The sequence below is a fragment of the Sinocyclocheilus rhinocerous genome, unplaced genomic scaffold (genome assembly GCF_001515625.1).
Source record: "Sinocyclocheilus rhinocerous isolate Xijiao unplaced genomic scaffold, SAMN03320098_v1.1 scaffold785, whole genome shotgun sequence".
Taxonomy (NCBI): Eukaryota; Metazoa; Chordata; class Actinopteri; order Cypriniformes; family Cyprinidae; genus Sinocyclocheilus; species Sinocyclocheilus rhinocerous.
In genome coordinates, this window is record NW_015660521.1 from 1,343,074 (window position 1) to 1,362,569 (window position 19,496).

Consider the following 19,496-nt stretch of genomic DNA (forward strand, 5'->3'; position numbering starts at 1 on the left):
CACCCCCCACCCCCCCCTGCAAAGCTGTTTAAATCAAGACCAAATAGCGATCTAGCTGCATGTAACAGTGAAGATGAGATGCAGGGTGCCTGAATGATTTGTTATAGGTCTTCTTAAAAAGTCAATAACAATAAAATTGACTAAATAGTAAAATAGTCAATGTGTTGTAATTCTTTACAACATCCTTTGCAAGTGGAAAATTGGGTGGGTGCTCCATCTTAAAGGGTTAAATACAAATCAGGAAGGAATTTGGAGCTGTTGCACAAAGATAGATTTGTGGGAACCTGCTGTCCTTTGGTGAAAATATGACGCATGAGATTAGTTAATGCAGTTAATCTTAAAGGGGCTTGTTTTTGTGGGGGGAAAAAACAAGTTTATTTATCTGTAGAGGTGGATCATGAATACAGCATATATGATCAAATATAAATTTATTTAATAAAGATATCAATATATGTTAGTGTAAATATTAGTATATAAAAATATATTAAATATGATAAAAACACACAATAAATGCAAGTACAATGTCTGGAAAAACTGAATATATTATGTTTCCTCATGTAAATCGATAATAAATTTATAATCGTTTCTTGTTTATCTACTTTCCATCAACATTCATTTTGGTCCATTTTCTATTGTATGGCTTCAGAAGACTTGTATGGACTACTTTTATGGTACTTTTAAGGTTCTTTGTGCACTTTGAAGCTTGAAAGCTTCAGTCGTCATTCATTGAAATTGCAGGGAAAAGAGCAACCAGTTCAATTCTTTAGAATTTTTTCCCTTTTGTGTTCTACAGGGGGAAAACGAGAACAAAACGAGAGTAACTGATGATAGAATTTTCATTTTTTTGTGAACTAATCCTTTATGAGTATGTATGAGAAAGAGAGGGACTGTTTAACAGCCATCTTGAACCAAGCCTTTAAAACCATCTTACTGCTTAATTTTCTAATATAAAGAGCTTATTAGGATAATTATGCTACATCAAAAAGTAGTTTTGGTTCTGATTGTCCAACTGTAATATAGGAATGGCATTTTAATAACAGCAGTTCATGGTAAATTTACCAGCACTGTTGTCAGCTTGATGTTTTTAGGAGAACCAGAGGCTGTAATCTCCGTGTATACAGCGCCATCAAGTGGCCGTATTTAAAACACATTGTGCTCTTGAAGCAAAGGCACTGGGCACAGTTTGTAAGAGGTGTTAATAGATCTCAGCTGCACGGTAAAGCTATTTATTTGGTTTTGCACGGTCTTGTTAAGTTGGACAACATCATGGCCATTGCAGGAGGAATAAAGTTCAATTAAGGTCAGTGTTACTGCTCGCACAGGTCTTGCCAAAGAGACAATCTCTTGAGTGACAATGAGACCGTAAAAGATGGAGCCACTTGGCCAGAGGTAGGAAAGAAAGAAAGAAAGAACACGGTGTATGTTCTCTGGCAATTTTGATAAAAGAACATTTTTAGAGGAACATATTTAAAATAATACTAAACAATAGCAAAAAAATAAGTTTAAATAACTACAGGATGTTAAATTTAAAAAAAAATGAGAGAGATAAAAGAAGATTCTGACGCACAGTTCATATATTTTCAGTTTTGTGTTTGTGGGAACATCAAATGTTGCATCCAAAGTTATAAAACAAATGGTTCAGTGCATATTGCAGGAGAATGACTCGACACCTGAATGTGTGAAAGGAGGCAGTTCACAGACAGCTGACAAAGCACTTTTACTTTATATGAAGTGCCGTTCAAGTCACCAGACAACTGTCTTTATTTGCATATCTACATTGCATATTGAAAGTGATATTTTCAATTTGTTTACAATATTTATGAGTATAAATTAAAAACAACCATTATGTACAAAAGAATACATCTATTTAATATTCATAAAACAACTATATTTACAGTATAAATAGTTTGTCAAAAACATCATACAGCATTGAAATGCACACAGTGATGTCATAATATATGACAAAATATCTATTGTACATAAAGTCTTCTGTCTTTTCTCTGTACAGCACGCCAGTATATATCATTGACTGACTCTGTCGTCGTGTCTTTGGAGCTCAGGTAGCCAAGGATGGAGTTTCCAGCCCAGAGACTGACCCCTACTAGACCCAAACAGAGATGTGGGGTTTTCCATGCCGATGTGGTGAGCTGGGTGTGGATCATGAAGATGACAACCGCCGAAGTTCCCTAAATGGGTACAGATTCATACATGCTTAACCCTCCTGATGTGCTGAGGTTTATTTGTCCCACGCTCGATTTTCAAAATGCTTGAAATATTGGTTAAACTATTAATTTCCTCTTGAAATTTTGTGAATACTTTTCATTTAGGGTCATGAATGTGCATGCAAAGTTGTAACAAATATAAGTGTTTTGGAAAGGCTGTACAAATGTTACAACTTTTGAGCCCCATTGGTTTCATGCAATTTGCCAAAAATAAACACTAAAGAGTCGGGGGGGGACAGAAAACCTTTATTGTAGCTTATCAAACACTAAAATATAAAATACAATACATAAAATACATTGTGCAAACAGTCACTACATGTAATCATGACCAATAAATAAATTATATATGCAATATATACCGTATAATAAATGTATACCCCTAACACAATAGAAATAACACCATAAAAATAGAAGAGACTTATTACATTTGTCACATATTTTATATTTTTTAGTCTCTGACAAGCAACAATAGAGGCTTGTGTTTTTAGGTGACTCTTTAGTATTTTTCATAGTGCTGATTTTTGGTAATTGAATGGAAGCCAATGTAAGTAATTTTGACCCCCAACACAAAAGTTGTACCCAGTTTTTGAACACAAAAGGATTGTTAATCATATGTAATCATGTTGGAGCAAAATCAGTGTTAAAAAGTTGTAATATGTTGTAATATGACATACCACAGCCCGGCTGCTGAAGACAGATACCTCATTGGTTCCCATTTGTTTCTGAGTGGTAAAAGAAACAAAGCTGTCTCCAACCATCATGGCTCCAAATGCCCGAGTGAGATAAAGATGATCCTCAGATCCATTAATCTACAATGGATGAATACACAATGCATTAATGGACAATGCCACCTAGAAGCATTTTAGCTAACAACATGACCACTTTTGCTATACTTGATAGTCCAAGTGTTCACAACAGTTGCAATTAAGTTACGTTTTTACCTGTGACCCAAGAAGCCATCCTGGAAAAACCAACCACATGAGGCCACAAATGAAGTTTGCAAAAAAATCCATTTGAAGGAAAAACCTCTGGGGCTTAGTGAGCAGTTCAGATTGTTTCAAAGAGCCTTTCAACTGATTGTGATCCAAGATCAAAAGAATCAAACTGCTTAGAAGAAAGAATAAGAACACCGCCACATCCACCATGGGAAGCTGGAGAGAAAAAGTCAAGATTTATGGATTTAACTGGCATGTAACAAACATTTGATGTTTTATGGCATTACAACAGAGAGCACTGCATTTTACATTTATGTTTAGATGATTACTATACCAAAGTGACTTAATATAATAAAATGCACACATCATGTTACAGTACACACATGTCTGCAGTCTGTTCCTTGAACGTGTGCCTCTCTGCAGACTCCCAACAGTGAAAGGAAGGCCTGTATAGAAAGACATTTAAAACAGTTAATTTAATTTATATTTCAAAATGTTGATAAAAGGTCACAATAAATATTAAATTGATGCAATAATGCAACACTTAAATATGTACACTTCAAAAGGTTGGGGGTCAGTTTTGTAATGTTTTTAAAAGAAGTCTCTTATGCTCACGAAGGCTGCATTTATTTGATCAAAACTGTAATATTGTGAAATATTATTGCATTTAAAATAACTGTTTACTGTTATAATATATTTTAAAATGTAATTTATTCCTGCCATGCAAAGCTGAATTTTCAGCAGTCATTACTCCATTAAGCTTCAGCGTCACATGATCCTTCAGAAATCACTTTTGATTAATTTAATGCATCCTTGATAAATAAAAGTATTAATTAAAATTTTATTTAAAAAAAAATACACCTTACTAACCCCAGACTTATTGAGTAACTGTAAGGACTCAGAGTAACTTCCCAACTTTAAAAATACATTTGTTGGTGTAATATAGTGAAGTTAACTGAGCCATATTAAATAATATTTTAATTCGAATAAAACCAGTTTATTTACCATGTGTAGTACATTTTAGATCACCTGACAAACGGGATGAACTATTAGATTACCTACTGTATTTCTCCTAAAGTTTCAAGAGAATATATGCAGGCATATGTGTGTATTTGCATTGCACTTACAACAAGCCTCGAGACGGAATGAGCAGACCGAGAAAGTGGATGGTTGTTGCTTTTGAAGAAAATTAACTTAATATTACTGGCAACCCACACACATACGAGTGAGCGCGTTACTTCAAACTGCGCGCTTTCGTCACTGACGCTTCCCCCCTGCAACACAAGAGAGTATAACGCGTTACAAAAGTATTCTCACAGTAACAATAATTTCCGCCAAGATGCCCAATAATTACTACGGTTATGGCTACTACAAAAAAATAATAAACATTATAATAACATAAACATTATGAACAACTTCTTAGCAGCTCCGTCTCATTTAGACTGAACGCGTCGCGTTTTTACAACGCGTGTTAAGTAACGCGTCTCGAGACCCATGCGTTCTGTTCCATTCAGACCCCAAGTATTAGGCTATGTGAAGTTGTGAACTTCCCCTAACGACTTTCACTATTCATTTTTTCCAGTTTAAAAGCTATAGTATGGTATTTTATCTGATACTATAGTAGTACCATGGTATTTTTCGTAAAGGAAACAGTGTGTCATTTAGCATTCATTTTCACACAAAACTATTTTTTTTCCTTTCGCTTATTAACATTTACAAACAACAACATTATATAATCCCATGATTTTACACACGTAAAGACCCACCTCTGAGGAAAAAGCCAAACTGGAACACATCCTATACGCCATGCTGAGTAGTAGTCCAGCCACAAGTTCGGCTGAAATGACTTGACTTCCAATTACTTTCTCCCTGTTCGTTTTCATGGTTGGTTCACAGTCCGAGTTGGCGGTTAAATCAATGTTTTCAGTGCGGCAAGGAACTGCATTTGTAGCCCGCTGGCTTCTAAAGCCCTCATACGTAACGTGCCCTTACACAACCTAATTATGAAACTCACTGGAGGGGTTCCTCAGTTCTCTTGAGTAACCCGGTGCTGATGGCGACTTCATGTTCTTCTGGCTGCAGCCACTTTCTACAGAGTTACGTAAAAATCAACGGGAATAAAAACGTTCACATGGGATGCAATCCGTTCGTGAAGCCAGGACATCAGCAGACACCGGAATAGTGATTTTCATGAGGTTTTAAACGTGTAGTGCTTTTAAAATATACTGTTAGACTGTTAAATCATAATTTATTTGAAATCAACATTTATTTTATTAATATTCACAACGTAAGTTTCACAATTAATTAAAATGTTTCCTCACACTGCATGGAAAAACAACCGTTTTATTTATAAATAAAACATTAACATTCACTCATGAATAAATAAATTATATATAACCCTGTTAATATACATATTTATGAAATGTTTGGTCTTCCAGATTGTGTAATGTAAGAAATAACATCCTTAGCCTATATAGCGCATTTATAATGTCAGTCTTATGCACCTAGTTATATATTAACATTTTTGGGAACCCTTCACTAAATGGAAACCAATAAATCAGCTTAAAGCCAAACATTTATCACATGATTTTTCCTTAAAGGCTTTTTGTGCATGCAAGCAACTTAACTATTGGATCAGAGCCATTGAGAATTGGGTTACATGATGAGATATTGAGGTCAAATGGACTTTTTTATTATTTCCCAATAAATAATAGTTAATAACATATATTTCTTTTTTAAACTGTAATTAAATTTAATTTAAAAAGTAACAATATATTAATAATATTATATTGGCTATGCCTAAATCTGCAATTCATTGGTGTAAGGAAATCAGTTCAGTGGCAAATAAGAATTATGTTTGTCTAATGCACTGCATACCAACTAGGTGTTTTGACAATTTTTCAGCATGTACAAATATGTAACACAGGTGCATAACACTGGTTTAGTGTTGATTGACAGGAAGCACTGTGCGTCATACAGTATGAAAGCAGAAAGAGGAATCTTATCAAAGCTGTCAATGAAACGAAACATTGTTCTCTTTCAAACTGCAAAGTTTTGTTTGAGAAATATGCTTACTGATAAGAAAGCATATGCAATTAATTGAAAAGGAGGTTGGAGAATTATTTAATTGTTTGAAAAAAAAATAACAGTAAATATAAATAAGAAACAGATAATTATTTTAGTGCATAGCTATAACATTAAGTACAGTGATAAACAATTAATGATCAAAATTTGATCAAGATTTCTATGTAGGTATCAGCACATGACAATGGCCAGAATTTATTTTGGTGAAGTCTTGCTCAATTCTAGCCGTGGTCCACACCCATAGGAACTTCTCCGTATCATTGTACTTTTGTTCCTGGACAATATTGTGAAATATTGGTTTAGTTTGGTCATGGTCACACTGATGAAAACAATTGCGGAACAATGAAAGAGAAGTGAAGTGCCCAGTCACATGTTCATATAACTGAGAGAATGATAGAGACCTTATATATTCAGTATATAAATACACACATTTATTGATATGCTTTACATGAGTGTGCACTCATATACAGTACAACCTTATGTAATGAATCAGCTCATGGGAAATATGAATAATTAATCATAACTAGTTATAATTAATTATGAATATTTTAGATCCGCTGTAATAAATGTACATTGGACAGATTTGACATATTAATGTATTTACATCAGAGTAACATTCATAAAGCCATTACGTAGCTCATATATCTAAATATACATAAAGACAGTGCAATATATAAATGTGTATTATTTGGCGCCACCCAGTCATTTTATCTCATCACATTCAACTCAGACAGCAGACTCACAACTTGAGTAAAACATAATTTCTTTTGTTGTGGCTCTGTAGATTAAATAGTGCCACAGCATTGTCCAAAATGGACATTTCAAGAATCAAGAATGGTGAAGGTTCGGCCAGTCCTGAAAAAGTTCTCAATCTCCTCCAGAGTCCGGCCTTTAGTCTCTGGCACACATTTAGCAGTGAAAATTATATTCACTACAGAGACGACACAGAAGAACAGGAAAGGTGCAAAGAGTCCATAGGCATCCTATATGAAAAGATCAAGTTTGTGTTTTATAGCTATACTTATGAAAAGCTCACACAACTATGTATATGAAAAATACTAGAAATGGAAACAATCAGAAAGAAAAAAATCAGAAGAAACAATCATGTATAACATGAGTATTATCAAGAGAAGCTTGTATTAGCTTTTAATGATCTTGAACAAGGATCATGTGCTATTAGGTAAGTTAAAATAGGTATTTTTCCAATTCCTGTTTCTATGTGTGTAAAAAAGAGATTTAGCTCACCACCACATGCATGAAGAGTTGTGTCAGAACAAAGGCTGTGATCCAGCTAACACCAACGCACAAACCAGATGCTACACCACGTGCACCCAAAGGTAAAATCTCTGACATTAGCAGCCATGTGATTGGACCCCAACCCATAGCATAACCTGCATGGGAGATTTCAGTGACGTTATGCTGCATGTTATTTTTACATGAGGAAATAAAACTAGAACTAGTTCTAAAAGTGATGTAATCCAGTCCTGTTTCCAAAATGATTGTTTCTCTAATTAAAAAAAAAAAAAGTGTGACTTTATCATCCCTAACTATAGTGTCGTAATAATCAACAGGTTCCTTATCTGTCATTTATGAGATCCACAAAAAGCTTGTACTGTACAGTAAGTTAAAGTGAACTGGTCACACTGTTTAATGAACAAACTTCCTGAAACTAAAAAAACTCACCAAATATGATGACCATAGAGCTTATTAGAGGAATTAGAGTTACTGGATCAAAGGCAGGGCCTGCTAAGCCTCCATAAGTGCTCTTCAAGCCCTCAGTTACAGTAAGATTGCCATGGTTGCACGGTGTTTTATGAGTGTACATGGTCATTGAAAGCATGGCTAGATACATCAAAAAGCCTGAAGGAATAAAAGATGACTGTGTTTTAGGTACTTTTTCCAAGGAATTACATTTACCAAATGTAATACTTTTATTGTTAATTCTACACAAACCTGAGGTGAACAGTAGAGCTTTTCGACCTGCTTTGTCCATCAAACTGGCTGCAATAGCAACAGAAATCAATCTTACAGCTCCCACTAATGCTGCGTCATATTTTGGTTCCTGAATGGCAATAAAACATCAAATTTTTTAGATGGATAAATGTGCTTTCAGGTATTTCACAGTGTGAATGAATGAATCTTTGAGACCTACCAGTGATATAGCTGTCATGTGGAAGATGGGCTCCAGATATACCAGAATTGGGGTTATACCAGTCATCTGCTGCAGGAATCTCATGACAACTGATATTAGAATTGGTTTATAGTATAAAGGTGTTTTAAGATCACACCATTGAACGCCCTGTTGGAGAGAACATGCAAGTCACTTAATATTCTATTTTTATATAATGCATATTTACATTTTTGTTTTATTTCAAGCAATAATTGGCAGCCCCTGCAATACTGCAGCAAACGACTAACATCTTTGAAGGTTGTAAGTCATGCTATGTTAATATGCAACAACACCACCCTGATAACATGATGTAATCCACCACAATGTGCCTTTTACCTGAGAACTGATACTGCGCTCAATCTTATTGAACTCGGTCAAGTAATCAGAATTGGGGCCTCTGAGCCATTCTAGTGATTTAACTGCTCTTGCTCTGTTTCCTTTCATGATGTGGTAACGTGGGGAGGTCGGCATGAAGCAAAGAAAAATCATCATGATAACGACAGGGATCTCCCCAGCCACAGCCAGCCACCTCCACGGCAAAACCAAGCCTGGAGAGAGAAGATAAAATAGCATAATTTTAAAGGACATATAGGATAATGTATCTGAAAAATGCTTGGAAATTCTTGAAAGTGTTGGCGAAAGTGTGTTTCATCATACACCCAAAACAACCCGAGAAATATGAGCTCTCTCACCAAAAGCATAAAGTGCTAGACTTCCAAAGACAGCTGTGATCTGAGGACACGAACCCAGCGCACCCCTCACAGACGGGTGTGAAATCTCTGACACATACACCTGTGTGAAAAGATATCAGCTGATGTTAATGAGATCCATTAGGCACAAAACTGCAACCACTAATGTATTATGACGTTTCTTTAATTAAAATCCCATATGTTACAATGAAATGGTATGAAGGTCGATTTTAAATTGTCTTTTTTTATGTCAATATGTTCTTTAAATGTAATAGGGAAAGTTGCATCAGCAAAAGTTTGTAAAACTTGTAAAACTTCCTCCTGATCTCCATGATAAATAGCTTGAATACATATGCTCCCAAACACTAGAATATGAAAATAACTATTACTGTACCAGATATTTGTGTTTTAAACAAACTCAATTTCTCAGAAAACAAAACTTCATTTCTTCATTTTGAATCTCAAGTCAATGTAACTTAATTTAAGGACGTTTAGATATTTATATTGGAAAGCAAGAGAAAAATACTGAGGAAGAGATTAATTTTAAGCAATGCATGCAACATTTAATGCCATGCCTTTATGAATTTAAGACTTTCTGCTCTGATTTAAGACCTTTTTAAAACCTGCATAAATAACTCACAAATTTAAGTCTCTGGGAGTCGACTGATTCATTCAGTACTCATTTGTTCGTAAATGAATAGTTCCACTGTTTTTGTTTTTGCATGCAGCCAACAGACATGCTTATTGACAATATTTATTATCATTATTACATGCCATCCAGCATTTTATCTCATAAGATTTAAATCAGACTGCAAACTCACTAAAAAAAATTTTTTTTTAAAGTGGCACTGTAGAATTAATATTGCTATCTCTATAAACAAGATGGACTAACAGAAAACTTACAGGAATCGATCCAGCAGTGATACCACCAGCGATGCCAGTCAGAAATCGGCCCCATAATAACATCCAAAAGTTTTGTGCGGCCCCCATCACAAGGAGACCTACAGTAGATGGTACTCCTGACAACATGATGGTTATTTTTCTCCCAACTCTGTCATTCAGCACCATGGCACTAACACCCCCTAAGGCTGCTCCAAGGGTGAAAATTGACTAATAAACAAAAGAGAAACTAGTTACAAAGATGTATTTTTACTGTATGTTAAACGTTATACCTGAAAATATCTTCCATATCTTTAGACACATTAATGATCTTACACCAAACCATGATATCTGATGGATGTCCATTTGCAACCGAGGGTCATCACCCTTTTGAAGCTGGGGGATGACAGGGGAAGGGAACACTAAGGCAAACCCAAAATTGAAATTGCCCAGAACAGCTGAAAACACCGCAAGGAAGAGCTTTCCATGTCTAGAAAGTATAAACAATCGAATAAATGCAAATAAATTAAATAAATATAAAATTTGATTGAGACAGCATAAATCGAAAACAAAGAAGGACAAAGGAACGATGGAGTCACCTGAATCGAGCTGGTTTGTTTCTAATTAATGCGGTGGTTTCATCCGGACTGTCTTCCATCTCTCCTCCGCTTCACGCTGCAGACTGAACCGCTTTAATGCTCCAATGGGTATAACTGAAAGCAAGTGAAAGTAAAAGCCATTTTTGCAATCCTGGGATTTCTAGATAAGGACAAAAAATGAAGGAAGCAAACGTCAGAACTTCCTCAACTGAGTAATGTGTTAAGCAACCAGAAATTCCAGTCAACAACCACAACGCCATTCAGAAAGAGAATACAATCTATCTAGGCTATCTATCATCGGTCAATTATGGAAGCCCGTTTCTATGGAAGCCCGTTTCCGCCACTGAATAAAAAAATATAATTCTGTAAGTCATAATAATGAGAAACTTTCTCAAAATTATGACTTAGTATCTCGTTATATATTGAAACTTTCTCGTAATAATGACTTAGTTTCTCGTAATAATGAGAAACCGAGAAACTAAGTCATTATTACGAGAAAGTTTCTCAATATAACGAGATACTAAGTCATAATTTTGAGAAAGTTTCTCATTATTATGACTTACATAATTATATTTTTTTATTCAGTGGCGGAAACGGGCTTCCATAGAAACGGGCTTCCATACAATAGCATGCTCATTGCATTTTCTCCTTTTTGTTCAAGTGCTTTTATATGAAATACTGCATATTAAATTCAGCACTGATTAATTAATTGCAACAGCTACAAAACTGTATAATTTTGACCAGCTAATTAATTATGCCTACTTCGTTCCTTGATATAAGGGATATTTTTTTATTGCTCAACCGATTCAATTCAAGTCACGTTTATTTGTATAGCGCTTTTCATGATACACATCACTGCAAAGCAGCTTCACAGAAAATTTTTCTGCATGAATAGTTTATCATCCTGCAACTGTTGTGATCAAACTTATAGTAATGTAAGACACATTTTGTAGTTTTTTATGTTGGTACAGTTGGCTGATTGGACATATTTCTCCAAACTAAGTTCAGTGTGCCTACTGTCAACAAAAAGAGCACAGCCATCAACATATTTAAATTTTTGCCACACGGCAACAAGCTCCCGGCTTCCTCCGTTTATTGTGGTTGCTATGGTTACCTCAACTGTCCGAGCTCAGACCTCCAGCTGCTTCTAGCCAATCCTGACGCAGGAGGCGGGGCTTGTGGAGGGGGAAAAAACATGCAAGTCGAGCTACCCCCGCGCACGCGCCCTGTACTCTCTCCCCTCTTTTATGTCTGGCGCTGTGGCCGCCTCCCGGTTTTGAGTAACACGGAACAACAAATGTGAAAAATTCAAACACAAACACTGTTTCTAGTTCCCACACGCCCGTCTATTTGAGTATTCCCTTCGTCCCATGAATGAGCCATGGCGGTGAACTTCGGCAAGATCGTCGTGGGGATTTATGTGGAGATAAAGCGCAGCGATGGTGAGTTCATATTTGGGTCGCTTGTAACCGTCCGTTAAAGTCGTTTCCCCGGTTCGGCTAACGGATGCTAACATTACCACTCAAAACACCTGACAGAAATGATAATTTTAGGTGGTCGGGCCTAGTATTAATCGATATATGGCGTTAAGTTTGGTCTGTTGGTGCTGGTTGCCGGGGTAGTTAACGAGCTTGTGTCAATCAACAGTGCAACTGTCGGTTTTACGTTAGCCACCTGCTAAACCCGGGTGGAGTTTGTTTCGATTCATAATGTGTGCGATGATATTTGATTTCAGCCCAGTAACTGGCTTACTTGATGTAGATTAGTAGGGAATCATGTATGTATTGTATTGGTCTAGGGAATATAATCATGTAAGTACTATAGATTCTGGATTTGTGTGGGTTAGCCATCTTAAGTCACTTGCAAATGAATGTTTTGTTTTACAGATTGGTTGTAAATAAGTGTGGACAGAGGGAAGTTGCTGGTTTCATCCAAACCAGCTGGTTTGTTTAGCTTGGAGTCTTAAACCCAACATAAGTTTGGATGCCACTCACTTCACATTAGTCACTCATTTGAGATTATAATGACGTTAGAGAGTTTCCGTAGTCATAATAATTTGACTGGTTTGTATTGATTTGAAGATGACAAGTAAATTCCTTGAAGTTATGTGATGTGTCATTATTTGGGTTCAGAGATTAAACTCCATCCTAGTGGCCAAAGGAAATATTGACTGTTTGGGATTAGTTGCATTATTATTATCAGATGTATAAATATATTACCAATATTCACACTTCAGTCTCTCAAAAATAGAACCAAACAATGGCTTTCACATGTGATGTAACCTGTTTGATGTACTGTTTGGATAACTACTTACATTTGTAAGTAACAAACATTTTTTTAAGTTAGGAAGGTTTATAGGCTAATTGATTCAATACAAAGATGAAAACAACTTTCCATTTAGAAAACTAACAACCACAACAACTTTAAATAACACCAGTAATAATTCTACTAATATTACTTGTACTAATCAATCATCATTATTGTTTTTTTATTATTATTAATAGTACAGCATTTACTGATTATTATGTTTTAAATATTTGTAGATTAATTGTAATTTAGTTCATCAAAAGCAGAATTAAAACATACACTGGTTCTGAATGTGTTTAAGGATCAAAGTATCAATTTCTGCTAATGATGTCTCAGTACAGAGTTAGTAAATCTAGTGTTGGTGTCTCGTGAGCATTCAGTGGCTTTTCATTGGTATTGGCATCAATACAATTTGCAAGACTGTCAGAAGAGGTTATGATTTTATCTCTTTGAGAAGGCTGTGTTATATTTAACTTCAGCTTGTAGCAAAGAAACAAGTGAGCCCAGGTCTGTTGACGTGTTAGACAAACCACTCCTGTCTCTTTGGGAAGTTTCATGTATTGCGTAATAGAGATGACTCTTGACATGCTCTCTGAAGATGAACAGTGCTTGTGACATCTTTAAACAGAGAAAGTCTCTAACGTCATAAAGATGTGCCTTAACTTCAAACTGGGTCTTAACTTTTCTTTTGGCCTGATGTTGCATGCAGGGGTTTTAAATAGCTTGTTTTATGGCAGGATAATATGTGCTTTTTCTTTCTGATGCCGCTGTTGAATAATTGCAGGGATGTCAACGTGCGAGTAGGAATAGCTCTGAATAATAGATACGGAACCGTGGCTGTTTGTTTTCAGTGATGCTCTGATAGGCTACTTTTCTGTAGCTATTAGCACAACTTTTGAAGTGTCCTCAGAAGCAGATTGCTGTTGACTTGCCGTCTTGTACATAAACTCTTTTCAAGTTCCCATTAGATGTGTAACATTTCAAAATGGATACATGAATGTTTTCAATTTGTCTTTCACACATAGAGGTGTTGGGTTTCTTACAGGGCGAATACACCAGGCCATGGTGACCTCTTTAAATGAAGATAATGAAAGTGTTACTGTGGAATGGATAGAAAATGGAGACACTAAAGGAAAAGAGGTAAGTATAGCAGCCTCTCAGCTGCCTGTGTTATTAATAATGGATAGAACAACATTCTGGTGTTGTTAGGGTACAGTATGAAACTCTCTGAGATTTTACGTGGACACATGCTGTGTTTCTTACAAATATGAATTATGTTGTCATGTACCCTTTATCATTTTTCTCTTTAGGATATCCTGCATGTGTTGGAAAAAAGATCAGATTTCTTGCAATGTTAACAGCTTGTTCATTTTTTCGTAACAGATTGATTTGGAGTGCATATTCTCACTAAATCCAGATGTTGGTCCAGAGGAGGAGATTTCCTTGAGCCCTGTTACACCACCGCCTCCTACACCCAGCTCTGTGAAGGTCAACAAAATCCCTAAGGTTTGTATGAGGCCAGAGTTAAATGTTGAACTTGCATTCTAATTGTTTGCAACTTTTGAACCTTTTTGTACACTTTGTTTGTGTGCAGAATCGTAGAACTATTGCACCGGGAAGGAGTGAAATCCCATCCAGAGACAACAGAGGTATATTTGCTGTTATTTGACTCAGGAATGACTGCACAATAAATCAAAATAAGTTATGAATTGCAGTATGGCCATGTGCAATTTTATTAATCCGCAAAAGTGAAAAAACTGTAGCGTGCACGTGCTGGGTGCTTCAGAATGAAGGGGCGGCACATGTACGTGTCAGGCTCATGATGCAGTGTTTTCAGTGGAGTGGAGCACACTCCACAAGCACTTCATTTTGACAGGGTCTAGGCCTGTCGCAATAATCAATATATCCACTTATCGCGCAATATATGTACATGACCGCAATAATTTTTGGTGACGCAATATATCGCCCATTATATTTACTTAAAAATTAATGTCACCATGTTTTGTACATTCCACTTGCGACTTTGTGTTTTGCAGCTTCTGGTACATAACGTGCTGTAGTCATGTTTTTCAGCAATAGTGTGCACCCTTAATTTACAGAGAAAAGAAGGTCAGGGAAAAATCTGTAGATGGAAAAATCTCCATACAAGTTATTTTCTTCTACTTGTTACTTTGCACTTTTAGTTAGAAAATGTTTATTTACTATTTTTTCAGGTTTTTTAAGGTATCTAATATTTTGATACTTAATTTCCATGATCTAAATATTCTTAAAAATGTAAAGTTTGTTGTCATTTGGAAGTGTGTAGGCCTTCTTGCATTATTATGCTGTTACATTATGATTATATATTCAGTGGCATAAAATGGTCTTTAAAATGACAATAATATCGCTTATCGCAATTATTTCTGGCGCAATATATCGCACAACAAAAAGTTGTTATCGTGACAGGCCTAGGGTACTCAGAATTTGTTATAACATGTACTGGGAACAACTTTTTTCCTCGTTTGCCCAGTTCTAAACATTTTTAGTGCTAAATGTTACTATGCAAATCTAATGTACTGTAATAAAACTAATTGGCTTAATGTGAAGTCTTCCTTGACTGTAAAGCATATTTTATTTGAAATACTTTAAATAATAATTAGGCAATGTTGTTATACAGAAATTACATTCATGGACATTAAAAAAGCCTCTCCTTGGAAAATATTAGAATTTTTTAACAAATCAAATTTGATATAGATTTTATGTAACTTTTATTGTTGTTATTGTTGGTTTGTTTTTGTAATTTTGTAACATTATTTTATATAACTAATAGAAGTATTATTTTTTATTATCACTATTATTAATTTATTACTCTTTGAGACAGATGTATGGCTATTGTACAGTAAAATTCTCATTTTCAATACAATTAGTAATAATTTAGGATTATTTTGTTCGGTTACTAAAGAATAACAGATGTTAAAGTCAACATGAAATGGAAATTCCCCCATCCACCTCTTCATCTATTTTCTAAATGCATTTTATTGATCTTATTGTGAACGATACATTTATGCACACATTTAATTTTTATTGACTTAGTAATTTTTTACAAAAATGTTAGTCTTCAGTCAAACTCAGTCTTCCAGTGCAAAATATTCTCTCTGATAACATATGCCAGACTTCTTCAGTCATTTAGACCGCTTAAACCCCGCCGCTTTCTTGCAATTGATTGAAGTATTGCGTTCAGATCTGCTTCTGTGAAGTCAACAACTGATGGATTGAACCAAGTCCTCCACTCTTTTTTTCCCCTATAATCCATTTTACTTGGGTGTAAGTTACAATATGGAAGAAAAGATCTGTTGTGACCTTGACAGAAATTTTAATCATAGCCAAAATAGTCTCAAAATGGCTGAGTCGGCATGCTCAAACAAATAGAGTGATGTTTTAAAAGTGCCGGAGTGTTTTACTTATAGTGCCTGTTTTACTACACATGACTTCTAGTTATGTCAGCATACTAAGATGGCTGTGTTTGAAAACTTGATGAGCTGTCTATCTAAGCAGCATTTTTGTCCATCATTGAGTGCTCCTGTGATGCCACTCTTATGTGTTCTGTTTTAAAGTTGGCTCGACTCGGGGACGGCCGGCCCAGCAGCAACAGCCAGAATCAGCACCCCCTCCACCAGTACAACAGCCCTCTCAGCCCACACAGAGCCAGACCCAAAGTCAGCTAACTCAGCAACAACAAAACGGTAATATGACACTCCTCAGTGCTTTTCAATCTGTTCCTGTCAACCCCCTTTTCCCTACAGGAAAAAGGACTGAAAAAGGCCGAAAGGACTGAGGCCTCCTGCGCAGGATGCGTATAATGCATAAAGAGAAAGCAACCTTTTACAGTCTGAATTTTGCAACAAACCTAAACCTTGCTCATCTGTCTGTATCTTGGCTCAAATCTGTGGGGTGTGGTTTGGCTACCCCAGCCGCCCCTCTGAATGTCAGTGACTGTTTGTGACCGGGCAGGCTTGTCCTGACTCTGAACCTTCCTGATTAATCCTCTTGCTTTGAATTTATGAAGCTTACAAGAGTCTGTCTGCTGAATTAATCTGGAATCAAAATGCTCAAACTGTTTTCTATGTGCAGCATGGTGCTGCCCATCCTTTGGGTGGAATTACGATTGTTCGGTTTAATTTGCTTGTTTAGTGCAGGGTTGGGGTAAAATTGATTCACAGATATGTTGCAATTCTTTCTCTGAATTGCAGTTCAACCAAGAATGAAAATCTGCTTAAAATGTACTTACCCTCAGCCCATCCAAGATGTAGATGAGTTTATTTCTTCATCAGAACAGATTTGGGATAATATAGCATAACATCACTTGCTCACCAGCGGATCCTCTGCAGTGAATGGGTGCCATCAGAGTCCAAACTGCTGATAAAAACATGACAATAATCAACAAGTAATCCACAAGACTCCAGTCCATCAATTAACATCTTGTAAAGTGAAAAGCTGCATGTTTGTAATAAACAAATCCATCATTAATACGTTTTAACTTTAAACTGTCACATCTATTCAAAATACGAGTCCATAATAACATATTAACACTTCCTCCAGTGAAAAACTCCATTCCCTGTTGACCTCTCGCATCAAAATCCACCAACACATTTGTTTAGAATTGTTTTGGACTGTTTTCACTTGTAAATGGTGCTTGATCTGTGCATATTTATCTCGTAATTTAGACTTGTTCACTGGAAATGCAATATTATGGTTATAGGACTCATTTGAAGTTAAAAACACATTAATTAATTGTTTTAAAAACACATTAATGAAATCAAAAAGCTGTGAAAACACACAGCTTTTTACTTTACAAGATGTTAATTGATGAACTGAAGGATTATTTGTGAATTGTTGTGATGTTTTTATCAGCTGTTTGGACTTTCATTTTGATGGCACCCATTCACTGCAGATGATCCATTAGTGAGCAAATTATTTAATGCTAAATTTCTCCAAATCTGTTCCCATGAAGAAACAAACTCATCTATTTCATGGATGGCCTGAGGGTACATTTTTAATTTTGGGGTTAACTATTCTTTCTAATCAAATCTAGTTTAAAGATTCCCACCCCAGTTTTGTGTTGCGTGATGAGTCAGTGTTCAAACTGCACACTGTTTTGGGTAGATTAAATTAATCAGTCAGATGAATATTAATATCCTTCATTATGAAGCCTATCTTTTAATCCATGTTCTGATGGTACTATTGTTTGCAAGTGATAGTAGTAATGTAGCAAGTAGTAAAGCAATAGTAGCAGGGTATGTTGCAGACAGCAAGAGTGCATAGATAAATGACTTTGGAAAAGGTCTGCTCAGAGAATAGAGCTCTTTAAGATAGAGAGGGCTGTTGGCGCTACCATGTGCCAGCTGCCAGAGGCTCTGGCTTGCCTCTATAGCCACTATGTCTGCACACATACACACTTATATTAGAGAGAGATACAGAGTGGGAGGAGGCGGGCTGAAAGAGAGGAAATGGTTGTTGCCTTTGTTAAAATGGAGTTGTGTGTTGTTCTGCTATATAGCAGCAAGGAGGAAGTCGAACTGTGTGAAGGAAGTGGAAAAATTGCAGGAGAAGAGGGAGAGACGGAGGATACAGCAACAGGAACTAAGAGAAAAGCGAGCACAGGTAAGACTTCTCATCTTTCTGCCATTATATCTCTCTGCCTCGTCTCTCAGCTTTTAATTGTGATGTATTTGTCAGGTTTGACAAATAGATTAGTTCACCTGGTGGTGTTCCTATTGTGAATGTGCTTGTTTTGTTTGAAAGGAAATTGATACAACGATTCCAAACTATGAAATACTGCAGATGATCCGAGACTTCAGAGCAAGTTTGGACTATCGACCGCTAACCACGACAGATTTGGTAGGTTCGGATGAATTAACTTCTGGGTCATATTTAAAATATAATAAATACAAGAATGAATTAATTAATGAAATTTAATTTAAAGGTGCCATAGAATGCATTGATATAATATTTTAAATTGTTCTCTGATATCTACATAGAAGGTATGTGGCTTAGGTAAGGACAAAAAATCTCCAGAAACTGTTTTACATGTCCATTTACAACTGTAGGATTTGTCCCTAGGATGAAATGGTCTGTTTTTACCTTATTTGGAAGGGTCTAGGGTCATGAATAATAATGTTGAGCTCTGCTCTGATTTGCTGTTTCGCAGTGCGGCTCAATGTTGAGCTCTGCTCTGATTGGCTGTTTCACAGTGCGGCTCATTTCAGTAGCTCACACAGCAGGAAGGAAACACAGGGAAAATATTTCAATACTTTCTCTCGCAGTTATATCGTTGGGTAATTATACTATATATAAAATGCGGACATCAGGGCATATATGCCCCGCATATATTAATATGCGGGGCATTGAAACTGCTTTCGAATGCACGATCGCGTTTTACTTTCACTTTTTCGAGATTTGCGATCGCACGTGCTATGTAAACTACAGCGGCAGTACTTACCACACATTTTACAAGATCAGATGCTTGTCAGTGGTGCTCAGGATCTGTAAATCATTCGCCATCATCCTCAGTGATCTCTCCTCTCTGTTTATGTGGTAAGTGAAATCTTATGTACTGTAATGTAACAGGCTAC

At 36.1% G+C, this 19,496-nt stretch overlaps 3 protein-coding genes across 7 annotated transcripts in view; 1 reads left to right on the forward strand and 2 right to left on the reverse strand.

Annotated features, from left to right (window-relative positions):
* Window positions 1-1,958: 1,958 nt before the first annotated feature.
* LOC107725298 (uncharacterized) lies at window positions 1,959-5,153 on the reverse strand. 2 transcript variants are annotated; one of them, XM_016534514.1, is made up of 6 exons: window positions 4,924-5,153; window positions 4,285-4,431; window positions 3,541-3,603; window positions 3,164-3,373; window positions 2,924-3,031; window positions 1,959-2,186 (listed from the first exon to the last, which is right to left on the reverse strand). In XM_016534514.1, the coding sequence occupies exons 1-6, from the start codon at window positions 5,038-5,040 to the stop codon at window positions 1,971-1,973; spliced, it is 861 nt and encodes a 286-aa protein (XP_016390000.1). In that variant the 5' UTR covers window positions 5,041-5,153; the 3' UTR covers window positions 1,959-1,970. The 2 variants fall into 2 exon arrangements, with proteins under 2 accessions (XP_016390000.1, XP_016389999.1); XM_016534513.1 differs by having other exon boundaries at window positions 2,897-3,031.
* A 1,666-nt stretch (window positions 5,154-6,819) lies between these two features.
* slc2a6 (solute carrier family 2 member 6) lies at window positions 6,820-10,672 on the reverse strand. The gene is made up of 10 exons (XM_016534515.1): window positions 10,579-10,672; window positions 10,316-10,469; window positions 10,004-10,210; window positions 9,104-9,203; window positions 8,748-8,959; window positions 8,394-8,540; window positions 8,195-8,303; window positions 7,925-8,101; window positions 7,487-7,632; window positions 6,820-7,224 (listed from the first exon to the last, which is right to left on the reverse strand). The coding sequence occupies exons 1-10, from the start codon at window positions 10,635-10,637 to the stop codon at window positions 7,063-7,065; spliced, it is 1,473 nt and encodes a 490-aa protein (XP_016390001.1). The 5' UTR covers window positions 10,638-10,672; the 3' UTR covers window positions 6,820-7,062.
* Window positions 10,673-11,742: 1,070 nt separating this feature from the next.
* LOC107725322 (kinesin-like protein KIF2A) overlaps window positions 11,743-19,496 on the forward strand; it is a 16,547-nt gene continuing 8,793 nt past the window's right edge. Inside the window, exons 1-7 of one of the 4 annotated variants that reach the window (XM_016534557.1) lie at window positions 11,743-12,020; window positions 13,931-14,025; window positions 14,269-14,391; window positions 14,480-14,534; window positions 16,479-16,607; window positions 18,422-18,525; window positions 18,667-18,762. In XM_016534557.1, coding sequence (XP_016390043.1) covers window positions 11,960-12,020; window positions 13,931-14,025; window positions 14,269-14,391; window positions 14,480-14,534; window positions 16,479-16,607; window positions 18,422-18,525; window positions 18,667-18,762 — 663 coding nt within the window. In that variant the 5' untranslated portion in view covers window positions 11,743-11,959. The remainder of the gene's footprint in view (window positions 12,021-13,930; window positions 14,026-14,268; window positions 14,392-14,479; window positions 14,535-16,478; window positions 16,608-18,421; window positions 18,526-18,666; window positions 18,763-19,496) is intronic. The other 3 variants (XM_016534555.1, XM_016534554.1, XM_016534556.1) reach the window with 3 other exon arrangements.

What these genes read in the sequence shown, in the direction of transcription:
- LOC107725298 (XM_016534513.1), bottom strand. Translation starts at nt 5,040, where the DNA reads ATGAAAACGAACAGGGAGAAAGTAATTGGAAGTCAAGTCATTTCAGCC. An exon ending in GTTTGGCTTTTTCCTCAGAG is followed by an intron (nt 4,432 to 4,923) that starts GTGGGTCTTTAC and finishes CTTGTGTTGCAG; the next exon opens with GGGGGAAGCGTCAGTGACGA. An exon ending in ATTCCGTCTCGAGGCTTGTT is followed by an intron (nt 3,604 to 4,284) that starts GTAAGTGCAATG and finishes CTTTCTATACAG; the next exon opens with GCCTTCCTTTCACTGTTGGG.
- slc2a6 (XM_016534515.1), bottom strand. Translation starts at nt 10,637, where the DNA reads ATGGAAGACAGTCCGGATGAAACCACCGCATTAATTAGAAACAAACCA. An exon ending in TCACTGCTGGATCGATTCCT is followed by an intron (nt 9,204 to 10,003) that starts GTAAGTTTTCTG and finishes CTTTTCACACAG; the next exon opens with GTGTATGTGTCAGAGATTTC. An exon ending in AGCGCAGTATCAGTTCTCAG is followed by an intron (nt 8,541 to 8,747) that starts GTAAAAGGCACA and finishes TCTCTCCAACAG; the next exon opens with GGCGTTCAATGGTGTGATCT.